The 18338-nt window shown below is 61.1% G+C and overlaps 1 protein-coding gene across 3 annotated transcripts in view; it reads left to right on the top strand.

Moving 5' to 3' along the window:
* The window catches only part of PPARGC1B (PPARG coactivator 1 beta), a 45132-nt gene that overhangs the window by 17864 nt on the left and 8930 nt on the right, over positions 1-18338 (top strand). For 2 of the 3 annotated variants that reach the window (XM_083798096.1, XM_083798098.1), the window contains exons 2-8: positions 10448-10621; positions 12507-12719; positions 14569-14685; positions 15137-16289; positions 16733-16769; positions 17095-17159; positions 17566-18331. In XM_083798096.1, the coding sequence (XP_083654222.1) occupies positions 10448-10621; positions 12507-12719; positions 14569-14685; positions 15137-16289; positions 16733-16769; positions 17095-17159; positions 17566-18331 (2525 nt within the window). The remainder of the gene's footprint in view (positions 1-10447; positions 10622-12506; positions 12720-14568; positions 14686-15136; positions 16290-16732; positions 16770-17094; positions 17160-17565; positions 18332-18338) is intronic. The other variant, XM_083798097.1, reaches the window with a different exon arrangement.

Here is an 18338-nt window from a genome sequence, read left to right as displayed (position 1 = left end):
TGCTTCACAGCTGCCTTTTGGTGCCTCCGTGCAGCAGGCGGGGAGATAAGAGCGCACCGTGCTGGGGGCTGGCGACCCCCCGGGTCTGCCCCGGCACCCAAGGGAGGGAGACACCTCAGTGGCAGGGCGCAGCGTGTGGAGCTGGGGGGGACTGAGGCACCAGCGGCTGTTTGGGGAGGAGGAGGAAGGCACCTGACCACGAGGCAGCCGTCCAACTAGTTGAAACGGCTCCTGCTGCTGTTTGCACAAGCAGGCACGGCGCGGCCGGGGCTGGGGACGAGCGGCTCCACCCGGGCGCCCACGGCCAGGAGCCCCGTTTGTGCCAGAGCAATGGGTGCTGGGGCCGAGGGGGCTGCTTGCTGCGGGGGTGGCACGTTTGCCCCCAGCATTGTTGGGGTTTTGAGGCTGGTTTTACCCATGGCACAGGCAGGGTCCATGCAGGGTGCCCAGCCCGCTGGCTGGAGCCACAGCACTGCTCTCCGGGGTGACATTGGAGGCGAAGACAGCTCTGCCCAAGGACACCCGGCCCTGCTCCTGCCCCACAGCCCCGACACAGAGTGGAGGCAGCGGGGAGAGATGGCTGGCCTCCTCTGAGCGGGAGGTGGATCGGATAAAAGGGGCCGGGTAACTGGAGCTGCTCACATGGCTGGGGAGCTCTGCCGGGCGCGGGGACCATTCCGCCTTTATGAAGGTGGCACCCAGAGCAGTCACCTTAACCCCTGCGAGCCCTTCTGTGGGGACATGCTGCTGCGAGCAGGGCAAGCTGCCTGCACGAGGGGCCCCTCGGCTCTCGTGCTCCCAGTGTTATCCATAGGGAGCTTAGGACTATACCAGCCTGGTGGTGGCTCTGGGCTGACACCGGTCCCTGGGCACCGGGCTGCTGGACCTGGATTTCAGGGCTGGGTCGCAGGGCCAGCCTGCCCCGGGGACCCGGCTTTAGGCTGATCCCCAAATTCACTGGATGTGGGGAACATCAAAAATGGAGGGGACACGGCTTGAGAACGGACACAGTGGTGAGGGAGGTGGCACAGGACATGGAGCAGAAGGGGCAGGGACAGGTCTGGTTGGGCGCCGGTGGTGATGCTTCTGGGCTGTGTCTGCACCAGGCAGGGAGGAGGGGACGGGAGCAGCCCCCAGCAGCCCCCAGCAGCCGCAGCGGGGAGCGGCCGGGCCCCACCCAGGGTTTGCAGCTCCCTGCGTGCCCGCCGGTGCCTCTTGGGCTGGGGTTTTGGGGAGGGGAAAGGTGTGGTCCCTCGCAGGGGGTAATTTTGAGGAGCGCGGAGCTTTGTGTTTGTGTGCGATCGGCCTCGTTTGCATGCACTCCCAAACAAGCATTTTGCCCTCGGAGGGGTTTTTCTATCTGCAGATCTCAGAGCGCTTTCTTTCCGGGGTGAGTCACTTTTCTGGGGGGCAGAGCGGGGAGCGCCCACTCCCCACGGGAGCTCTGCAAGAGCAGCCGGGCTGGCGGCACCGGCCCCAGTGCCCTGCGCCCGCTGCAGCTGCCAGCATTGCTCCCTGCAGAGCCCAAACATGGGGCAGATGCTTGCCCAGGTGGGATTCTGCCTGCTCCCGGGGTACCAGCACAGTGCGGACACAGGAGAGGCGACGCGTTGTGTTTGTTGGTGTAGCTCTGGGAAATCCCCGGGCCAAACAGGTTATGCCAGTGAAAGTGCGGCTGGGTGGTGCCGGCGTACCCGCAGCCAGCCCCGCAGTGCTGGTCAGGGATCACACCTTCGCCATCGCCTCGCAGAGCCGTGCTCCAGTCATGGGACACGAGTCCTGTTACAACCTGGTCCATTTCACCTTCCCAGGCCTTGCTTTCCCCCGGCACCAGCTGGCGCGGTATCGATGCCATCTATCAGTTAGCAGAGCTGATTGCCCAGCAGGATTTATGCCCACCTGGAGAGCACCAGCCACTCTCCAGCGCCTTTCCCACCACTGTTGTTGTTGGTATGAGCCACACGCGGTGGTGCCAGCTCTCTGCAGTTTAGGGTACAGCAGAGCCCAGAGGTGTTGGTGCCCACGCTGTGCCCAGGCTCCCCCCACGACTTTCCTGGAGCACCAGCAGGGTTGTACCACAGCAGGACCAAGCGGTGACCCCGCCGGATGGTGACACATCTGCTCCGGCTGGGCACTTTGCAGAAAATGGACAGCAACTGAAACAGGGAGAGTGGATGGCTGAGGGGATGAACAAGAGTAAGGAGGGCACCCCCGATTCGGGAGATGGGGCAGGTGGGGACCCTGCTCCTTGTCTTGCGGGGGGCCTGGCGGTGCAGGCAGGGCAGCAGGCATCCCGCAGAGCAGGGGCAGGAGCCAGCACGGGCAGCGCTGCCCGCTCCCTGCAGCCGGGGGATGCTGTGAGAGGTGCAGGGGGCCAGGTAAGGAGGGCTGGGCAATGCGGGCGCTGCCACCCCTGCTGGGATACAGGCCTGGGCATGAATGAACAGGTCTGGTGGGAGGGTGCACAGAGATCAGAGTGGTTTTGCTCTCTCCACAGCGGTTTTCATCCTTAGATGCCTTGCAAGAGCTTCATTTTCCGTGTGGGAGCTGGGCACAGTGAGGCTCAGAGGCACAATGTGCTCCCAGGGGCATGCCAGGCGCTGCTCAGCCCCCAAAACCTGCTCTTAAAAACTGGGATGTGCTGTGCCGTGCCGTGCCATGCCATGGGGAGCCAGCGCTTTCCATCCCTGAGGGTGGCTGGGCATGGGGAGGGAGGAAGGGGGTGTCCTGGCCACAGGTATAAAGGCTCGGAGTGCGTACTGGCAATCATGCTGGGAGGATGCTGGGGTGTTGGAGCCTGCAGGCAGTGGGAGTAGGGCAAGAAACAATGTTGCCCCTCCTTGTTGCTTTCCTTAGAGGGGGCTCTGGTGACCAGCAAGAGAAAGGGTCCATGGAGGCTCGGTTTCGGTGCTGGGTATCCTGACCATGGCACTGAGTGTGCCCATGGCAGCGATGTGTTGGGGCCGGAGCTGCTCAGAGCTCAGGCTAATGCGGGAAGATCTTCCCTGCGCTTTCTTAACCTGGGCTTGAACCTTCCCCGTCTCCCACCTCGTGCTGATTAGTGCTAAGTCGGTACTTTGCTTCCTCGTGGTGCCAACGACATCAAACAGTGGCCATGCTCCTGTGCCAAACCCTCTGGCAGGTGGGAAGGATGTGTCCCTCTGTCCCCTGCCTGCCACCCCCATGGCAGGATGGGCTGGGGACAGGCTGCCCCAGCATTCCTGCTCTGCATGGGGCGAGCCAAGGAGCATCCCACACCGCTGGGCACAGACCTAATAAAGTGATAGCACAGGGCCGGGCTGTGCAGCAGCCACCAGATTATCTCCACCCGTTCCTCAGCTCTGTGTGTGAAGGGCCAGGATTTGGGCTGGCTTTAACCTCAGATTCCATTTCATGGCTGCGGATCTGCTGACACAGAGATCAGAAAGTGCCAAAAATCCGAGCCCTCCACCCGCGGCAGAGCAGGGCTGCGCGCAGAGGCAGGGCCCCCCGCTCACTTCCACTCCTCAAGAGCTGTGAGTTGTGTCCTAGGCCAGGAGAGAAGGGTATTTCAATAATTATAGCTCATCCCCTGCTGTCCTCACTTCTCCTGCCAATTCCCAGCCTCTAGACAGCAGGCACTGCGGTGTACCACTGGATGGAGAGCTGCGCCACTGGATGGAGAGATGGATGGCTGGGTCCCTTGCCATTTCCCAGAAAACCCCAAAAGCCTCCTGGCTTTTCCACACCGCCTTTGCAAGCCCCTTGAGCATGGTTCATGGGTTTCCAGGACCACAGGAGCTGGCATGACCAGGGGAGCTCCACAAGAGCAACAACACAGGCACGTGGCTCTGCTTGTGCCTGTAGTGTGGGCAGATCCAGGGGCAGCTTGGGAACCCAGCGTGGCATGGGACGGGGATTTGTACCATGTTCCCTGTGGGAAGCATCTCTGATTTCCTCCCCGTGCTATTACTGGTTCAACCTCTCTGGCATTCGCAGTGCAGGGAGCCGCAGGACAGTTGCTTGCTGCCTCCTGGCATGGTTTTGCTCTTCCCCAACCGGGCCAGCTGTGAGGGGCTCAGGCGAGCGTGTGGTTCCCATAAAGAGCAGTGGCCATGGAGCCGAGCTGGTGATAGCCACAGGGGGCTACACGAGGGGAGGGGTCTACAGCTCTCCCGGGGACAGAGCAGGCTGGAGGAGTGAAGCGGTGGCTGGTGGCCAGGGGACAGGCAGGGCCGCTCCTCCTCCCGGCCCCGCGGCCACCCCGAGCCGACCCGGCAGGGCCCTCCCTCTGCCCACAGCCGTCATGTGGCTCCTGGCAGCCAGAGCATCGCAAGAGGAAGGGCTGAAAATAATCGCCTGCTCATATTATCCTTTCAAAAGGCGGCAGTTGCCGTGGTGGGGAATTTTGGTGACAAGCAGCCTGGCTAAGGGGCAGCTCCCCACTGAGTCAGACGCGTGCCCCGTCCCGCGGCACAGCCTGACCCCTGTGCTGCTGGCCGCTCCTGGGGCTCCCCGCCTGCCCCGCTGGCCCCACTGCCCCCTGCCCCCATGGCCATCCTTGGGGGCAGGACCCACGCCACCTGGGCCACCCAGCTGGGCAAGTGCCATCTGCTGTTCCTGGTTGTGGTTTTGGGGCAGATAGCGTAGAGCTCATTAAAACACTGCCAGGGTTCAGGACTGGGTCTGCGCTCTGCTGGTTTGCTCTGTGGGTGCGGGATAAAGTCGTGACGGGGGCCAAAGCTGCCTGGTAGTGCACTGCCCTGGGCATGACTTCTGCGCCCCAGCTGGGTGCTGAGCACTGCTGTCACCCTGCTATGTGTGCCTGCACCGGCACAGCTGGCAGCCCCTGCCCTGCAAAGCACATCCTGCGCGCTTGGCAGCAGCCGCGCCTCCATTAGTTGGTGCTGAGAGATGAGAGGCCCTCTTGGGGAACGTCCCGTCCTCCACTGCATCTGCCTGCTGCCCCTTTTCATCGCATGGGACAAAATAACCTCCCGGCCTGGTTTGCTAACCGTGCCTGGTGGCGGGGTGGTGGCACAGGGGGTGACGGCAGCGGTGTGGGGCTTCGGGCTCTGCAGTGCCTGCAGCGCGGCCAAGCACGGCAGGGGCTCGAGGTCTGCGGGTATCCCACACAGAAATGAAGTGGGATCTGCACCCTGAGTCCAAATAAACAGCCATGGGTACGGTATTAGCATGCAGCTCTGCAAGCTGCGATGTAAGAACTCTGCTGCTGCCCTTCTTCCTAAACTCGACACACCTTTGTTTGAAATGTTCCAGTACACCTTTGTTTACTCAGGGCATTATCACCACTATCTCAGACTCCTTTCTTCTGGATCCATGTTGTGACTCAAGGATAGTTTACTGCAATTTCTTCCATCTTTGCTCCATATCAAAGACACCTTGGCAAGTTCATGTTTATTGTTTGTAGTTAAAGTTTAATATTTCCTACTACTCGCATCTCGTGGTTGATCTTAATTATACCCCTCTAATGTAAGACAAAAGTCAGTGAATGAGAACGCTTTCGTTGTGCTTTCGGCTACGGCCATGCCCCAGGCCCTGGGCTGAGCGGCCCAGTGGGTGCCTTGTGCTGCCTGCACAGCTTCTGGGCACCTCGTCTGGGGAGGGGGGTGCTGTGCGGGGTGCTGGTGCACCGTGCTGTGCAAGGTGTTGGGGCAGGGTGCTGTGCAGGGCACCAGGGCTCCCCCATGCAGCAGCATGGTTTTTCTTCCGACTGGGCTGGATCAATAAAACAGATCAATACCAATTAAAAAAAAAAAAGAGTGCAGAGGGCAAAATCCCCTGACCCTATCAGGGCAGCAAGATGTCGCAAGCACTGTGCAGAACTGGGAAGCTGGGTTCTGCACTCCTTGTCCCCCCAAAGGTGCTGTTGTGCAAAGTCCCCGACCTCGCCACCCTGCAGCTCTCCTTTCGTCCCCATCCCAGGGCCAGGGCTCTGCAGGGAGAGGTCCCATGGGGACCCCAGCATGCTGCCTATAAATATCTCGGGGTGCCGAGGGGCGGCCGGGCAGCAGGCACAACCCGACACTGTGCCTCCTCCTTCAGAGTGACATTTTGTCAAATGCCATGGGGAGGGGGGCTGCTATCTGCAGGCACACGCTCCGGTGACCTTCACAGCTCTGGCCAGGTGCCTCCTTGCTGTATTTGTGCTTATTTATAGCTCCCTCCTCCATCCATCCCCACCTCTGCCCCCCTCCTGGCACCGACGGGGAGCTGCCCACCCCGTGCTGGCACCTCTTATCGGGGGACAGCGAGGGAGCCGGCACGTCCCCGCGGGTGACAAGGGGCTGGTGGCAGCTTGGGGACAGGGAGAAGCTGGGTTCGGCGCGGGCTGCAGGGTGCATGCCGGAGCACGGCCAGAGCCCCCCTCACCTCCCCGCTCCCATGCTGAGGCCTAGGGCCGCACACCGGGGCATCAGACATCTGTCCTACAAGGGCCACGGCACCAGGGACAGGTGGCCTTGCCCCTGGTGCTGCAGCCACCCCCTCGCTGCCTGCCCAGTTCACCCCAGTGAAACAATCGCGCAGTGTCTGCCTCCCCGCTTGTCTGTAATCCCCATTTCAAGCAGTCTGTAATTACGGATTTCCCTGATAAGCCCGGACGGCTGCCTTCAAAACCCCTGCCCGAGGATTTTCGTTCTTTTTGAGAGACAGGCTCGGGACAAGAGCACGGAGCGGGAGGCTCCCCACCTGCACCTGGCAGGCCGCGGGGCCAGCACTCCCTGAGCTCTCCACATTTTCTCAACAATTTGAGTCGCAGCTGGGATGCTACGGGCTAATCTGGGGCTCTGCCTCCCGTGCGTGGATGTACATTTATCCCTTAATGCCTTGAGCAGGCACTTAGTGGTGTGGAGGAAGGAGGCTGTGTGTGGGGTGAGTCACGGCCTCGCTCTTCTGCGAGGACACGGCCTCTGCCCCCGTCCCTCGGCCTCCCCAGACAGCCCCCGTTTTCCTTCCCTTTTTGTTCGCCGGGCGCAGGGAGCAGCAAAGTGGTGGGTGAGCGGCAGGCCAATCTCACAGCGTCCTGGGGACACGGATGCAAGCGGTGACACAAATCTGGCCTTCCAGGCTTACCCGGGATTAAGTTACTGAGAGGCTGCTGTGCCCCATCCAGCCGCGTCTCTGCACCGGCAGCCTTCAGAGGCTGCCCCTCGTGCAGCCTCGCTGAGCACAGGCACGGGCTGCCCGCCTGCCCCTGTGCCTGGAGCTGGGCTGCAGAGCTCTTGGCTGCCACTTCAAGGGGCTGGAGGCAGGAGCCTTGTAGACAAGGGCAGTTCCTACCCGCTCTGTCCCGGGGTTGAGGAAAGTGTGGTGGTTTTACCCCGCTGGGCAGCCAAACTCTGCCACAGGCCAGCTGCAGGCACAGCTCACTGGTGCCATGCACAGCAGGTGGGGAACCGGCAGGGCTTACCGCTGCGCATTGAGGGGAACTGAACTGAAGAGCAGGCTGAGATGAACTCGTCCTCATGCTCATCACCCGCCAGCACCTACGCTGAGCACTGCAGGCACCATCAGACTGAGCCACCTCGCTGGGCGGCCGCTGTGTAGGGCTGTCCTGGGGGGACCCTGGCCCAGCCCCAGCCACGCTCACCAGCAGCTGGTTTAGCCCCCGGAGCCCAAGTTCACATTGAAAAAGAGGAAAACATTTCCTGTCTCGTTAATCCAATATTTGAATTAGAGCTGGGCTCACTTCTGTGCAGAGATAAGACCTACACACGCCCACACTTGGGGTTAGCACGGCTCCAGAGCAGAAGGAGCTGAAAATCACCTTTCTGGGGCGATATCCCACCTGCTGGCCCCACAGCAGCAGGAATTCATGGCTGAGCTCAACCGGGTCCCCTTGGAGGTGCGATAGGGGTGCTCCTGGGTATGGCCAGCACCACGGGGACATGAAACGAGCACAAATCCACAAAACAGCACAAAGCCTCAGTGTGAGTGAGGGTGCCTGCCTGCCTCCCGGAGCAACCCACAATTGAGCCTTCTGCTCCCGTGTCCCCAGAGGGCACAGGTGGGGGGCACGTGGCCCCCTCGCAGCCCTCCCCGGCAGCAGGGTTGGTCGGAGAAGCCGCAGAGCCCCCGGCAGCTCCGGCCACGGCCACGCTGCAGCGCGCACAGGCCAGGTGTCTGGGCTGGAGGATGCCTCCGAATTTTCGAGCATGTCGCCATGGGTATTTGCTGGCTGCACACCAAGAACCCAGGGCTGATCTTCCTACAAACTCCCGAATAAAATTAGAACAAAAGTTCACTCCTCTCCCAAGGCAGCAGGAAGTGGAAAGGGTGGGAAAAGGGAGAACTGGAGCAGATGAGCTCTCGTGCCCACAGCAGCCCCACACCGGTACCGCACTGGCAGTGTCGGCATGCGCTCCCTGTGCTGCTGGCCTGAAATGAATCCTCCCTGCCAAACAAGTGACGTGGGGATGCCATGCCGGGAAGGTGGAGTTTGGGGGTGCTCCTGACCTATGTGAGCCAGGAATCCAGGAGCATCCATGGCCGGGCACTGCCTGGGGATGCCGCGAGCGGCAGGGCACCGTGAGGACACCGACCCCAGCGCCTGCCTCCGGGATGCCCAGCCAGGGCAGCCCAGCAGCATTGGATTGCAGGAGTTTATTTTTACCCAGCCCTGTTGCCAACGGGGACGTGTCACATCTGCAGAGTTGATCAAAAGACGTCCCAAGTACTGGTGTCAGCTGCTCCTTGTGATCTCAGCACCGAGATCTTTTCCCTTGTGGCATATCAAAAGGAGCAGGAGGATTTGACTGCTTTGCTATTTTTAATTGAACACACACACACACGTATATATATGTGTATGGCTTTTCTAAAAATAGAACCCTTTGCCTGTGTTCCCATGGGAAGATTTGGGGAGAAGGGGGAGCCAAAGTTGTTGCAGGATGTTTTCTGGGGCGGGCGCAGGAGCTGGGGAGGGAAGGCAGGGAGGAGGCACGGCAGGTAACGCACGTGCCTGGGAGGGCAGAGGGCACCGAACGCGCAGTAGCAGGGCTGGCTGAGCTGGGCTGAAGGGAGATCTGCATCCCCAGACTTGGCAGCAATGAGAACGGGGACCTTTCATCCCACTGCACGTGCTCTGAGCACCCGGAAAGCAAAGATTTTGCTGGGAGGGGTTGAAGACCCCAGCCTTGGTGTGCACAGGACCATCCTTTGGGGGGACACCGAGTTGATCATCTATGATCCTCAATTATCCCAAGGAAAAAAAAAAAAGACAATGAAGAGAGAAACCCTATCTTTGCCCTTCCTGGAGCTCGGTTTGAGATCCCTTTCCCCCTGCTGCGTGTCAGAGGAGAGCCTGTCAGCACGGCAGAAGTGGAGGCCATGTTTTTCTGCCTCCACAGCCTCTCACGTGCTCAGATGTTTGCCTGCTCCTAAATCCCTTTGCTGTGTAAATAAACTTGTTTCCCTCATCCCCAGAAAACTCCCCCTGGGCAGCCAATACCAGGTGGATCTGCACCAGACCTTTCACCTCTGCGTCTGAGCCCTGTTTTTTGCTGAGGATGCATCCAGTAGGGAGCTGAGGGCTGGGCGCGGGGTGGGCAGGGGCTGGCCATGCGGAGACCTGGGGAGGCAATGAAGGAGTGAGGTGGAAGCAGGGCAGGTCTCAGCTGCTTTTGGTGATTAAATGGGTATTTTTAGCTCAGTTCCTAGAGCTCAGGTTGCCCCATGTGCTCCTGGATGTCAATGTTTTTCCATGCCATTTTCTCTTGCATGTGCGAGAAGTATGGGGGGCTGCAGTGCCTTCACGGTGCCGTGGGATGTGCACCTTCCCAAGGATTGTCACCGAGCGTTTCACTGCCACGTAGCCGGGATGGGGATGGGGATGTGAACAGCCAGGCTGACCGGCGTGAAGCCACCCCGCAGAGCCTTGCCCCATGCACTGCATCCTGTGCGCGCCCCAAGCCTCTCGCCTCCCTCCGTTGCTGCTGATTGCCGGGGCAGCTGGATGAGCCTGGAGGTCAGCCTTGCACCACCGAAGGCAGGAAGGGCTCCTGAGGTTCGTCTGAGGGCACTGGCAGCTGTTTGCTTGCTGGAGCAATGAGGCCCTTCCCGTGCAGGCTCCACATGTGCCTGGTGCTGCCGCGAGGGCTCGCTGGTGGCAGCAGGGCAGCTTTCGGTGCCCACCGACGGCGGTGCCGGGCTGCGCAAACCGGTTTGCAAAAACCACGGTGAGGAGGTGCTCCGTGCTCCCTCAGCTGCTGTGTAATTGCTCTCCCTTGAGCCATTTGCCAGTTTTATTCCAAAAAGCTGCATCTGGGCTCTGAGTAACGCGGTCGAGCAGAGGCGATGGCACGTGGGGACGCAGCTCCCTCAGGTCCCGGCCGTCCCCGCTGTTGTTGCTGCTGGTTGCAGCCCGTCGCTGCCAGCCTGGGTGTCCCCTGCAAAGCCCCAAGTGCTGTGGTGTGGCCGTGAGCTCACCTCCTTTCTCCTCTCTCCGCAGTATGAGGTGTCCGGCGAGGAGCACCTCTACTCCGACTTCCCTGAGATCGATTTGTCCCAGCTGGACACCAGCGACCTGGACTCGGCCGGCTGCTTCAGCGAGCTGCAGTGGTGTGCGGAGCACTCTGAGACCGAGTCCAGCCAGTACAGCACCGACGACTCCGAGCTCTTCCAGGTACCCAGGGGACACGGGGATGTGGGGAGACATCCCTCCAGCTGCTGGTCCTGGGCCGCTCACTTGCACCTTCCCATGGGCGACTGCCGAGGGCCGAGGCATGGGGAGCGCAGGGGAGGGTAGAGGAGGGAGGGGAGGTGTGGGGGGACAGCTATTAATATCGCCTCCCCAGCTGATTAGTGCTCCCATTAATTTGCGCGCTGGGTCTAAATGGAGCAAGCAGAGCAAGGCTAATGAGGAGGTGCCGAGCGGAGCGGGGCTGCTGTACCAGCCCACCTGTGCTGTGCTCTCCAGCTTCAGCATCACCTCTGTGCACGCCGGGGGGCACCCGTGGGTGGGGGTGTCCCCAGCACCCACCTCTGCCTCCCTGGGGTGGATGCACCCTGGAGCAGGGCATGCACTGCTGCAGCTGCGGGCAGGCAGGGGCTACTGGAGCCCCAGTGGGGCAGGGGAGACCAAGCTGCTGAGCGCTGGTATAAAAAAGCAAGCTGCACGATGTCTGATCTCCGATGCTGACACTTACAGCTGTGCCTAAGGAGAGCAAACACTCCCTGCTCTCCAGGGCACGGGGCAGCCCTCGGGTGCGGGAGGAGGAGAGCTAGGAGCAGTGGGGCTGCCTTTCCAGAATCCTCCCTCCTCTTGTGCCATGGCCTCAATGTGCCCCATCCTCCGGGGATGGGGCTGCCATGCCCTGCTGAGCATCTCCAGGCGCTTCCCGCTGGAACAAGGAGGCCAGCTTGGTTGTGGCACACTGGGGCTTGCTGGTCACCAGCAGTGGGTTGCTTTTTGGGAAGGCAGAGGATTTGTTCTTAAAGAAAGGAGAAAAAAAAAAGAAAAAGCCCTGATATTTTCTGACCTGGCCATAATAATAGCCCTCTGGCTTTTGTGCTGTGCTGATGCTGTGCTTGAAAATGGTCCAGTCCAGCTGACGGACCTTCATCACGAGATGCATATTTTCCGCTGAACTTCCTGGGGAAAAGATAAACAGAAAAGAAATGCAAAAGGCAGGCCCGTTAGGAGCAGCAGCGTATAATGAAATGTATCCCACTGAACTTGTGTGCACAGCAGTCTCGTGCCAATAACAGGAGGAAAAGAAACGGAGCCAAAAATGGTGTATCCTGCTGCCTTTCCCTGGAGCCTGCTCTAGTAACTGCAAGCAAGGTTAGGGCACGGAACTCAAGATATTTAATTTTTAAACAAGAAGAGAGAAATAAGGGAGGCTGTGTGCAGTCCGCAGTCCTCACCGAGAGCTTGAACTTGTCCCGTGCTAATTTTATACCTGAGAGTAGCCTTCTTCTTGTTGGATATGGTTTACATTGAGCCTATTGAGGAGGAGGACCAAAACAAGCCAACTCCTGGCTCGCTTGGGCCATTCCTCTGCTTCTGCACCCTGTCTAGGGCGTTTGCACCGTACCACCAACAGGAAGGGGCCTCATGCACGGAGCCTGCCCAGGGTCATGCTCCCCGTGCCATGGGGGCTGTTGCCCTTGCCCTCGCAGGGGGCTGCACTCTCTTTTCCCCCGGGCAGCCCTGGGCTGGGCTCTCCACGTTTCCTTCCCCCCAGCATCCCCTCCAGCTGGCACCGGGAGGCTCACAGCCCAAAGCCGGGATCATTTGGTCAAGGAGCCTTTTAATCGCCACCCCCATTCCCGCTGCGCTTTGCTTCTAGGGACAGAAGATGCTCTCTATTATTTTTCCCCTGGGGGTTGCCAGGGTTGTGGGTGGACGGATGACATCCCTGCGCGGGTCATTCTCCCCTGCTCCCATCTCTGTGCCCCAGGGAGGTAAATCCCCCCTCGGCCCCCTGCCAGCCTGACATGCCCCCCCGGAGGGAGCGACCGCGGGTGCCTCGCTCGGCCTGATTCCCTCTCTCTGCTCCTTTCAGATAATAGACAGTGAGAATGAAGCGCTGCTGGCGGCCCTCACCGAGACTTTGGATGATATTCAGGGAGCTGACGTGGGCCTGGCTGCCTTCCGAGCTCTGGAAGAGGGGGACACGCTCAACCATGCCTACACCTCGCCTGCCCCTTCCCCCAAACCCGCCGTCCCGGTCTCGGGGGGGCCGCCCCCGGCCCCCGAGGTTGATGAGCTGTCTCTAGTAAGAACCCACTTCCTACTGTTTAAGGTGGATTTGGATGAGCCCCTGATAAGCCGGCTGCATGGGTATGATAGGAAGCAAAGGTCTGAATTTTTTCATTCTAGGCTTAAAACTCTCTCTAACCGTCAATACCAAAGCATATACTTGTATTGTATACGTATACATGTTCTGCATCATTGCTGTCACCTCCATCGCCATCCTCACGGGAACGAGTTGCTTGTTGCTGTGTGTATATAAATATATATACCCAGGGGGCGGGCGCTGCCTGCAGGGGGTGTCACGGTGCTGGGGGCGGCTTTGGCAGGACCCACACACCTCCTTTTCTTGCGAGGCGAGGCTGTGGGGCTGCCCGGGGCTCTCTGTAGCACATCCCAACCCCAGCCCCAAACCCCAGGGCAGGTGGCTGCTCCTGCCTGGCTCTGCCTCAGGTCCCCAGGACCAAGCTCCCCGCTGCTCTTGCAGGAGGTTTGACCCCCCCCAAGCCCCCACGTGTGGCCTCCAGTCCCTATAGCCTTGGAGACCAGAGCATCCCTCTTGGTCCCCTGAGGTATCTGGGCTCCAGCCCCACTCCTGGTCCCGGCCCGTGCTAACCGGCAGCATTTGCTGCAACCCTCCACTGTTCCCGGGAGGTCCCCTGGGGTGGGGGCACCCAGCCCACTCCCTCCGGGGGCTCATGGTTCCCCCCAGCGCCCCCCTAGTCTTGCCCGGGGTCTCCCCCAAAGCCGTGCTGTGGCGGGGAGGAGTGACATCCAGTGGTGAGAGCGTGCATTTCCACAGCCCCCAGCCCTGCGCGCAGGTGGGTGTATATATCACACACGATACGGATGTGTATATATAGGATGTATACGTTGTGGGGGGGGGGGGGGGGGGAAGGTGCTGGTTGCTTCCACCGACAGGAGCTGCACGCCCAAAGCCTCAGGCACCCCGGCTGATGTCTCCTGGCAGCCTCTGACCCAGGAAACCCCCGTTCCTATCACCCCTTAAAAACCCCACAGCCCAACCCAGGGGTCTACAAACCCACGGGCCAGCACGGGGGGGCCTAGCCCCCGATCTATCTCCTCCATGCAGCCCCTGCGCAGTCGCCTTGCTGTTGAGCTGTTGTTGCCTCCGGTTGATAGCGCGACGGGTGGGACACAAAACATCCTTGCTGGCTGGGGGATATATATATATTTTTTATTTTCCTGACCAAAAAAGTGTTTGAGTAGAAGGAAAGAGTTTTGCTAACCTCGCTGTCAGAACCGATTGCGCTATGTGTAACCTAAGGAAAACCCCACTCCGACCACCCCGAGGGACTGCAGGGGAGTCTTTGAATGGAGTGGGCTGGGGAAGATCCTCAGCCAGCCCTCGGCATGTCCCGCCGGGACTTACATCTGCAAAATGCTTTGCGAGCTAATTAACGAAGGGAGGCCCCTTTCTGGGTGTTGCAGCTGAACAAGCCTTGCAGGGCGACCCAAGTGAGCTGCCCAAATCAGTCACGCTTAGAAACGTGAAGCCTGGCACCTAGGGACAGAGCTGATGGACGTTTGGACGCCACAACAGCTCCCACGTGTCTGGTCGGAGTGGGGATGGCCCTGGGGAGCAAATTCCCCTGCTTCTGCCCCTGTCCCCACCACCCCTGCCCTCTGCAGGGTCTTGGGCAAGGGGGCTGAGCGCTGCCGAGCGCTGACAGGTGCCTGCTCACAGCCACAGCGTGAAGCCCCTCGGTGCCCTTTTATTGCCCCCCCCGTCTTTGAATCGGACGCTTAGCACTGGGCGCAGCCTGCAGCCCCTGGGGCGCGGGCGGCCGCCAGCAGAGGTGCGGTGCTGTCGCCGCAGTGCCGACGCGCTTTCTCGCCGCTTCTCGTTGCAGCTGAAGAAGTTGCTCCTCTCTCCATCGCACGCGCCTCCCAGCTGCGAGGCTCAGAGAGACGGGAGCGCCCGGCGCCCGGGGACCCCTAAGTCCCGACCCTCAAGGCCCTGCACAAAGGTATTTTCAGACCTCTCCGTTTCACCAGGCGCTAGTTTATGAAAGCCGCCCCCTCGCCCCCCTTTACCACGATGGTTTACACCCAAATGTGGGATCACTCGGCCTGGGGAGAGCTGCCTGTCGCGCCGCAGAGCCTGATCTTAAGCTAATCTCCTGCATCCCAGTAGAAGTTGCCATCAAAGATTTTTCTACTTGGATAATGGTAATTGTGCAGTGCATTAGGCCGGGCAAATTAGAATGCCTGGGAACAGCTGCAAATCCTTCCTGGGGAGGAGGAGCTGCCTCCTGGCATGCCTGAGGGAAACCCACTAGCCCTGGCGGCTCCATTATCCTGGATATCCAGCCATTATCCCAGCTGGCTCCTTACCCCGGGCTGCTCTTTCCCCTCAGCACTGGGGCTGTGTGTGAGGGCGAGGCGCAGGGCTCACCGTCTCCCCTCTGCTCTCCCAAGGTGGAGGGACCTCTCCGGGACCGGAGGGTAAGCGTCCCGCAGGCGCAGAGCCGCAGCTGCACTGAGCTGCACCGGCACCTCACCTCAGCGGCGCCCTGCGCCCAGACCTCAGCCTCCCGCGCACCGGAGGAGTGCCCCAGCGGCCACCACCACCCTGCCGCGGGCGACTGTGCCCACCACGAGGACAGCAGCGACTCCAGCGAGGACTCGCTGAGCTCCGGTGACGCGGTGACCTCCCCTTCCTTGGCGGAGGACAGCACCGGCAGCCGGTTCTCCTGCGACGGGGAGATGCACACAGTGGTGGAGCTCATCCGCTATATGCACACCTACTGCCTGCCACCGCGGAAGCTGCCCGCCCGTGACGCCACTGACGCCAAGCCCCAGCCCTGCAGCAGCCCCTTCAAGAGAGCCAAACCGGACTGTCCCCCGCAGCCGGGACACCCTGGTGGTGCCGAGAGCCGGCCGGGCTGCGCCTGGCAGGCGGCTGGGGGCTGCAAGAAGCCCGCAGCATCCTTTTCCATCCTGAAGGAGCTGCTGGCACGGGACCTGCTGTGTGATGTGAGCAAGCCCTACCGCCTGGGCAAGCCCGTGTATGCCTCCCTTGCCCGGCCGCCCGCTGCCGGCTGCCCTGCCATGCTGGTCCAGGATGGGGCAGACACTGGTGGGACCTGCAAATCCAGAGCCAAAGTGGTGCCAGAGAAAACAGAGCCAAGGCAGAGCCTCGGGGCCGAGGCGGAGGCTCCACGGGAACCTGGCAGTTTGGAGGAGGAGGCTGGGAAGTGCGTGGGTGCCCCAGCTGTGTCCACAGGGAAGGCAGCCCGGCGGCCAGAGAGTACCGTTTACGCTGTCCGCCGGTCCAAGAGACTCAATCCCGAGCTGGGCCACTGGCTCTCCTTACTTGACGAGCCGCCCCTCGAGCCCTCTGTGCCCCAGGAGGCCCCCGCCTCCAGGGAGCCCACGCTGTGCCCGTTGCTGGAGGCCTTCTCCGCTGAGGAGCCCGCGGCCGAAGTGGAGGTGGGCGGCACGGAGGAGGGAGACGGCGGGAGCGTGGCACCGCCAGCAGAGCCTCAGCCCCTCGTCCTGGCATCCCCAGGGGGCAGCGAGGTGGGCGAAGGTGCTGAGAGCCAGCACTGTGCCCCCCGGCAGCAAGCAGGTGAGGGGGCGGGAGGTGTCCCCTGGGTGCCACCTGGCTGAGGGGTCCCACGCATGGGGAACTGGCAGCTGTTCTGGTCTTGGGGTGCTGTTCCAATCCGCGACCCCCGTGCCTCCTGCCTCAGTTTCCCCATCCTTATAGCATGAGGAGGCAGACAGTGTAACCCGGCAGGGACTGGGCTGCCCCCTCCCTCAGGGCTCGCCCTGTGCCTGCACACTGGGGTTCAACCGTACTGGTGCCCCAGAAGCGCAGCTGCCATCAGCCTGTCCCTGGCCAGCACTTTGTGCGTGCGAGCAGCTCCAACCTGCCATCCCTCCACTCGTGTGGCTGCTGCCACCTCACCGGCAGTGTCCCCAGCCCCAGCTCCTCCTGTCCCCTGCCTGCCCCATGGGTGCTGGAGGGAGCCCAGCTCCGCTGTAACCCTGCTTCTCCCTGCCTTTCAGAAACACCACGGTGTCTCACGCTGTCCTTGGCGCAAACGTAAGTGCACAGGGGATTTGTGTGGGCTACATAAATCACACTGGGGCTGGAAAGCCGCCACCTGCACCTTGCTCACAGGTGCAAGGCGCTGGGAGAGCTCCAGGCTCTCGGCGAGGTTTGGTGCCAGGGTGGACGTGCCCTGGGGACCTGACTGTGGCTCGCCCCCGCTGCGGTGGTGGCGAGGGCATGCTGCTCGCCCCCATCTCCGTCAGGCATTAGGCATGCTGGGAGGGTTCATTTGTAGGCAGCATTTTTATCAGCCTCCTTTTTTTTATTTTCTGTGTTCACCTACACACCTTCCCTCTCCTTATTTTGTGCTGTTCAGTGACCCGACCTTTGGGAAGAGAAACTTTGAGCCAATGCTGACCGTGGAGCTGTGTGGGACAGCAGGTAGGACGGGCTCTTAGTGTTCTCACTTCTCTCTGGGATGGGAAATCCTGAAGCCACTGCTTCATCCCGTGGTGCAGGAGCACATTCTCTGTGCACTGGTTCTGTGCTGGAGCATCAGCAGCAGCTCGTGGGCTGCGACATGGGCACTGGGGAAAGCGTTTGGAAGTGGGGAGGCTGTTTGGAGGGGCTGCTGCTTGGAGGGAGGCCAGGAGGGAAGGGAGAATCGACGGGTCCCCTTGGGGATGAGGCATCCTTCTTTTTCCCCAAAGTGTCAGTGGGTGGATAGGGTGGCGGAGGCTGAGCAGCCTCCCTGCCTTGCAGTGTCGATGCAGCTCAGGCATTGGGATCGGATGAAGTGTGATGGAGGGCAGAGCTGACTCCCATCGTTTGTTCACTCGGGTTTCAGGTCTCACGCCGCCCACCACTCCGCCATACAAGCCCGCCGAGGAGGACCTGTACAAGCCAGACATCCCCCAGGAGGCAGGCAAGGAGGACAGCACGGCTCCCAGCCCTGGGGCTGGGAGCACAGGGGACACAGGAGCCTCCCAGAAAGCCCCTAAGAAGCACCCCGAGAGGACAGAGCTCTTGGCCCATCTGAGCCGTGCTGCCGAGCAGCCGGGCGTGCTCAAGCGGCCCTTCTCGTGCTCATTCGGGGACCACGACTACTGCCAGGTGCTGAAGCCGGAGGCCACCCTGCAGAGGAAGGTGCTCAAGTCCTGGGAGCCCCCAGGCCAGACAGAGATGGAGCACAAGAGGAGGGTCCCGGACGCGCACTACCAGGGGCTGGACTTCGGCGGCAAGGAGGCGGGCAGCAAGATGGTGTGGAAGGACGGCGTCAAGCAGCTGCGAGACCAGGAGATCAGAGCCAGCTTAACGAAGCACTTTGGCTTCCTGGACAGTGCTCTCGATAATGAGGACATGGCCTTCTGCAAGACCCCTGAGTACGACACCGTCTTTGACGACAGCTGCAGCGAGAGCGGCTCCCCGGCAGAGGAGGAGGAGGAGGAAGACGAGGAGGAGGAAGAGCACTGCGACAGCCCATTGGACGCCAAGCTGTGCCTGCGGAGAAACCCCTTTTCCAGGACCAGTTTGCATTACTGTTCCCGGAGCAGGTCCAGCTCGGGGTCTTCGTGCTGCCGGTCCCGATCCCCCACCAGCAGACGCACCTTCAGGTATGGG

This window comes from Anser anser (assembly GCF_964211835.1).
Source record: "Anser anser genome assembly, chromosome: 14".
Classification (NCBI taxonomy): domain Eukaryota; kingdom Metazoa; phylum Chordata; class Aves; order Anseriformes; family Anatidae; genus Anser; species Anser anser.
The sequence above is the reverse complement of the archived record's forward strand: the minus strand, read 5'-3'. Positions and strand labels throughout refer to the sequence as shown.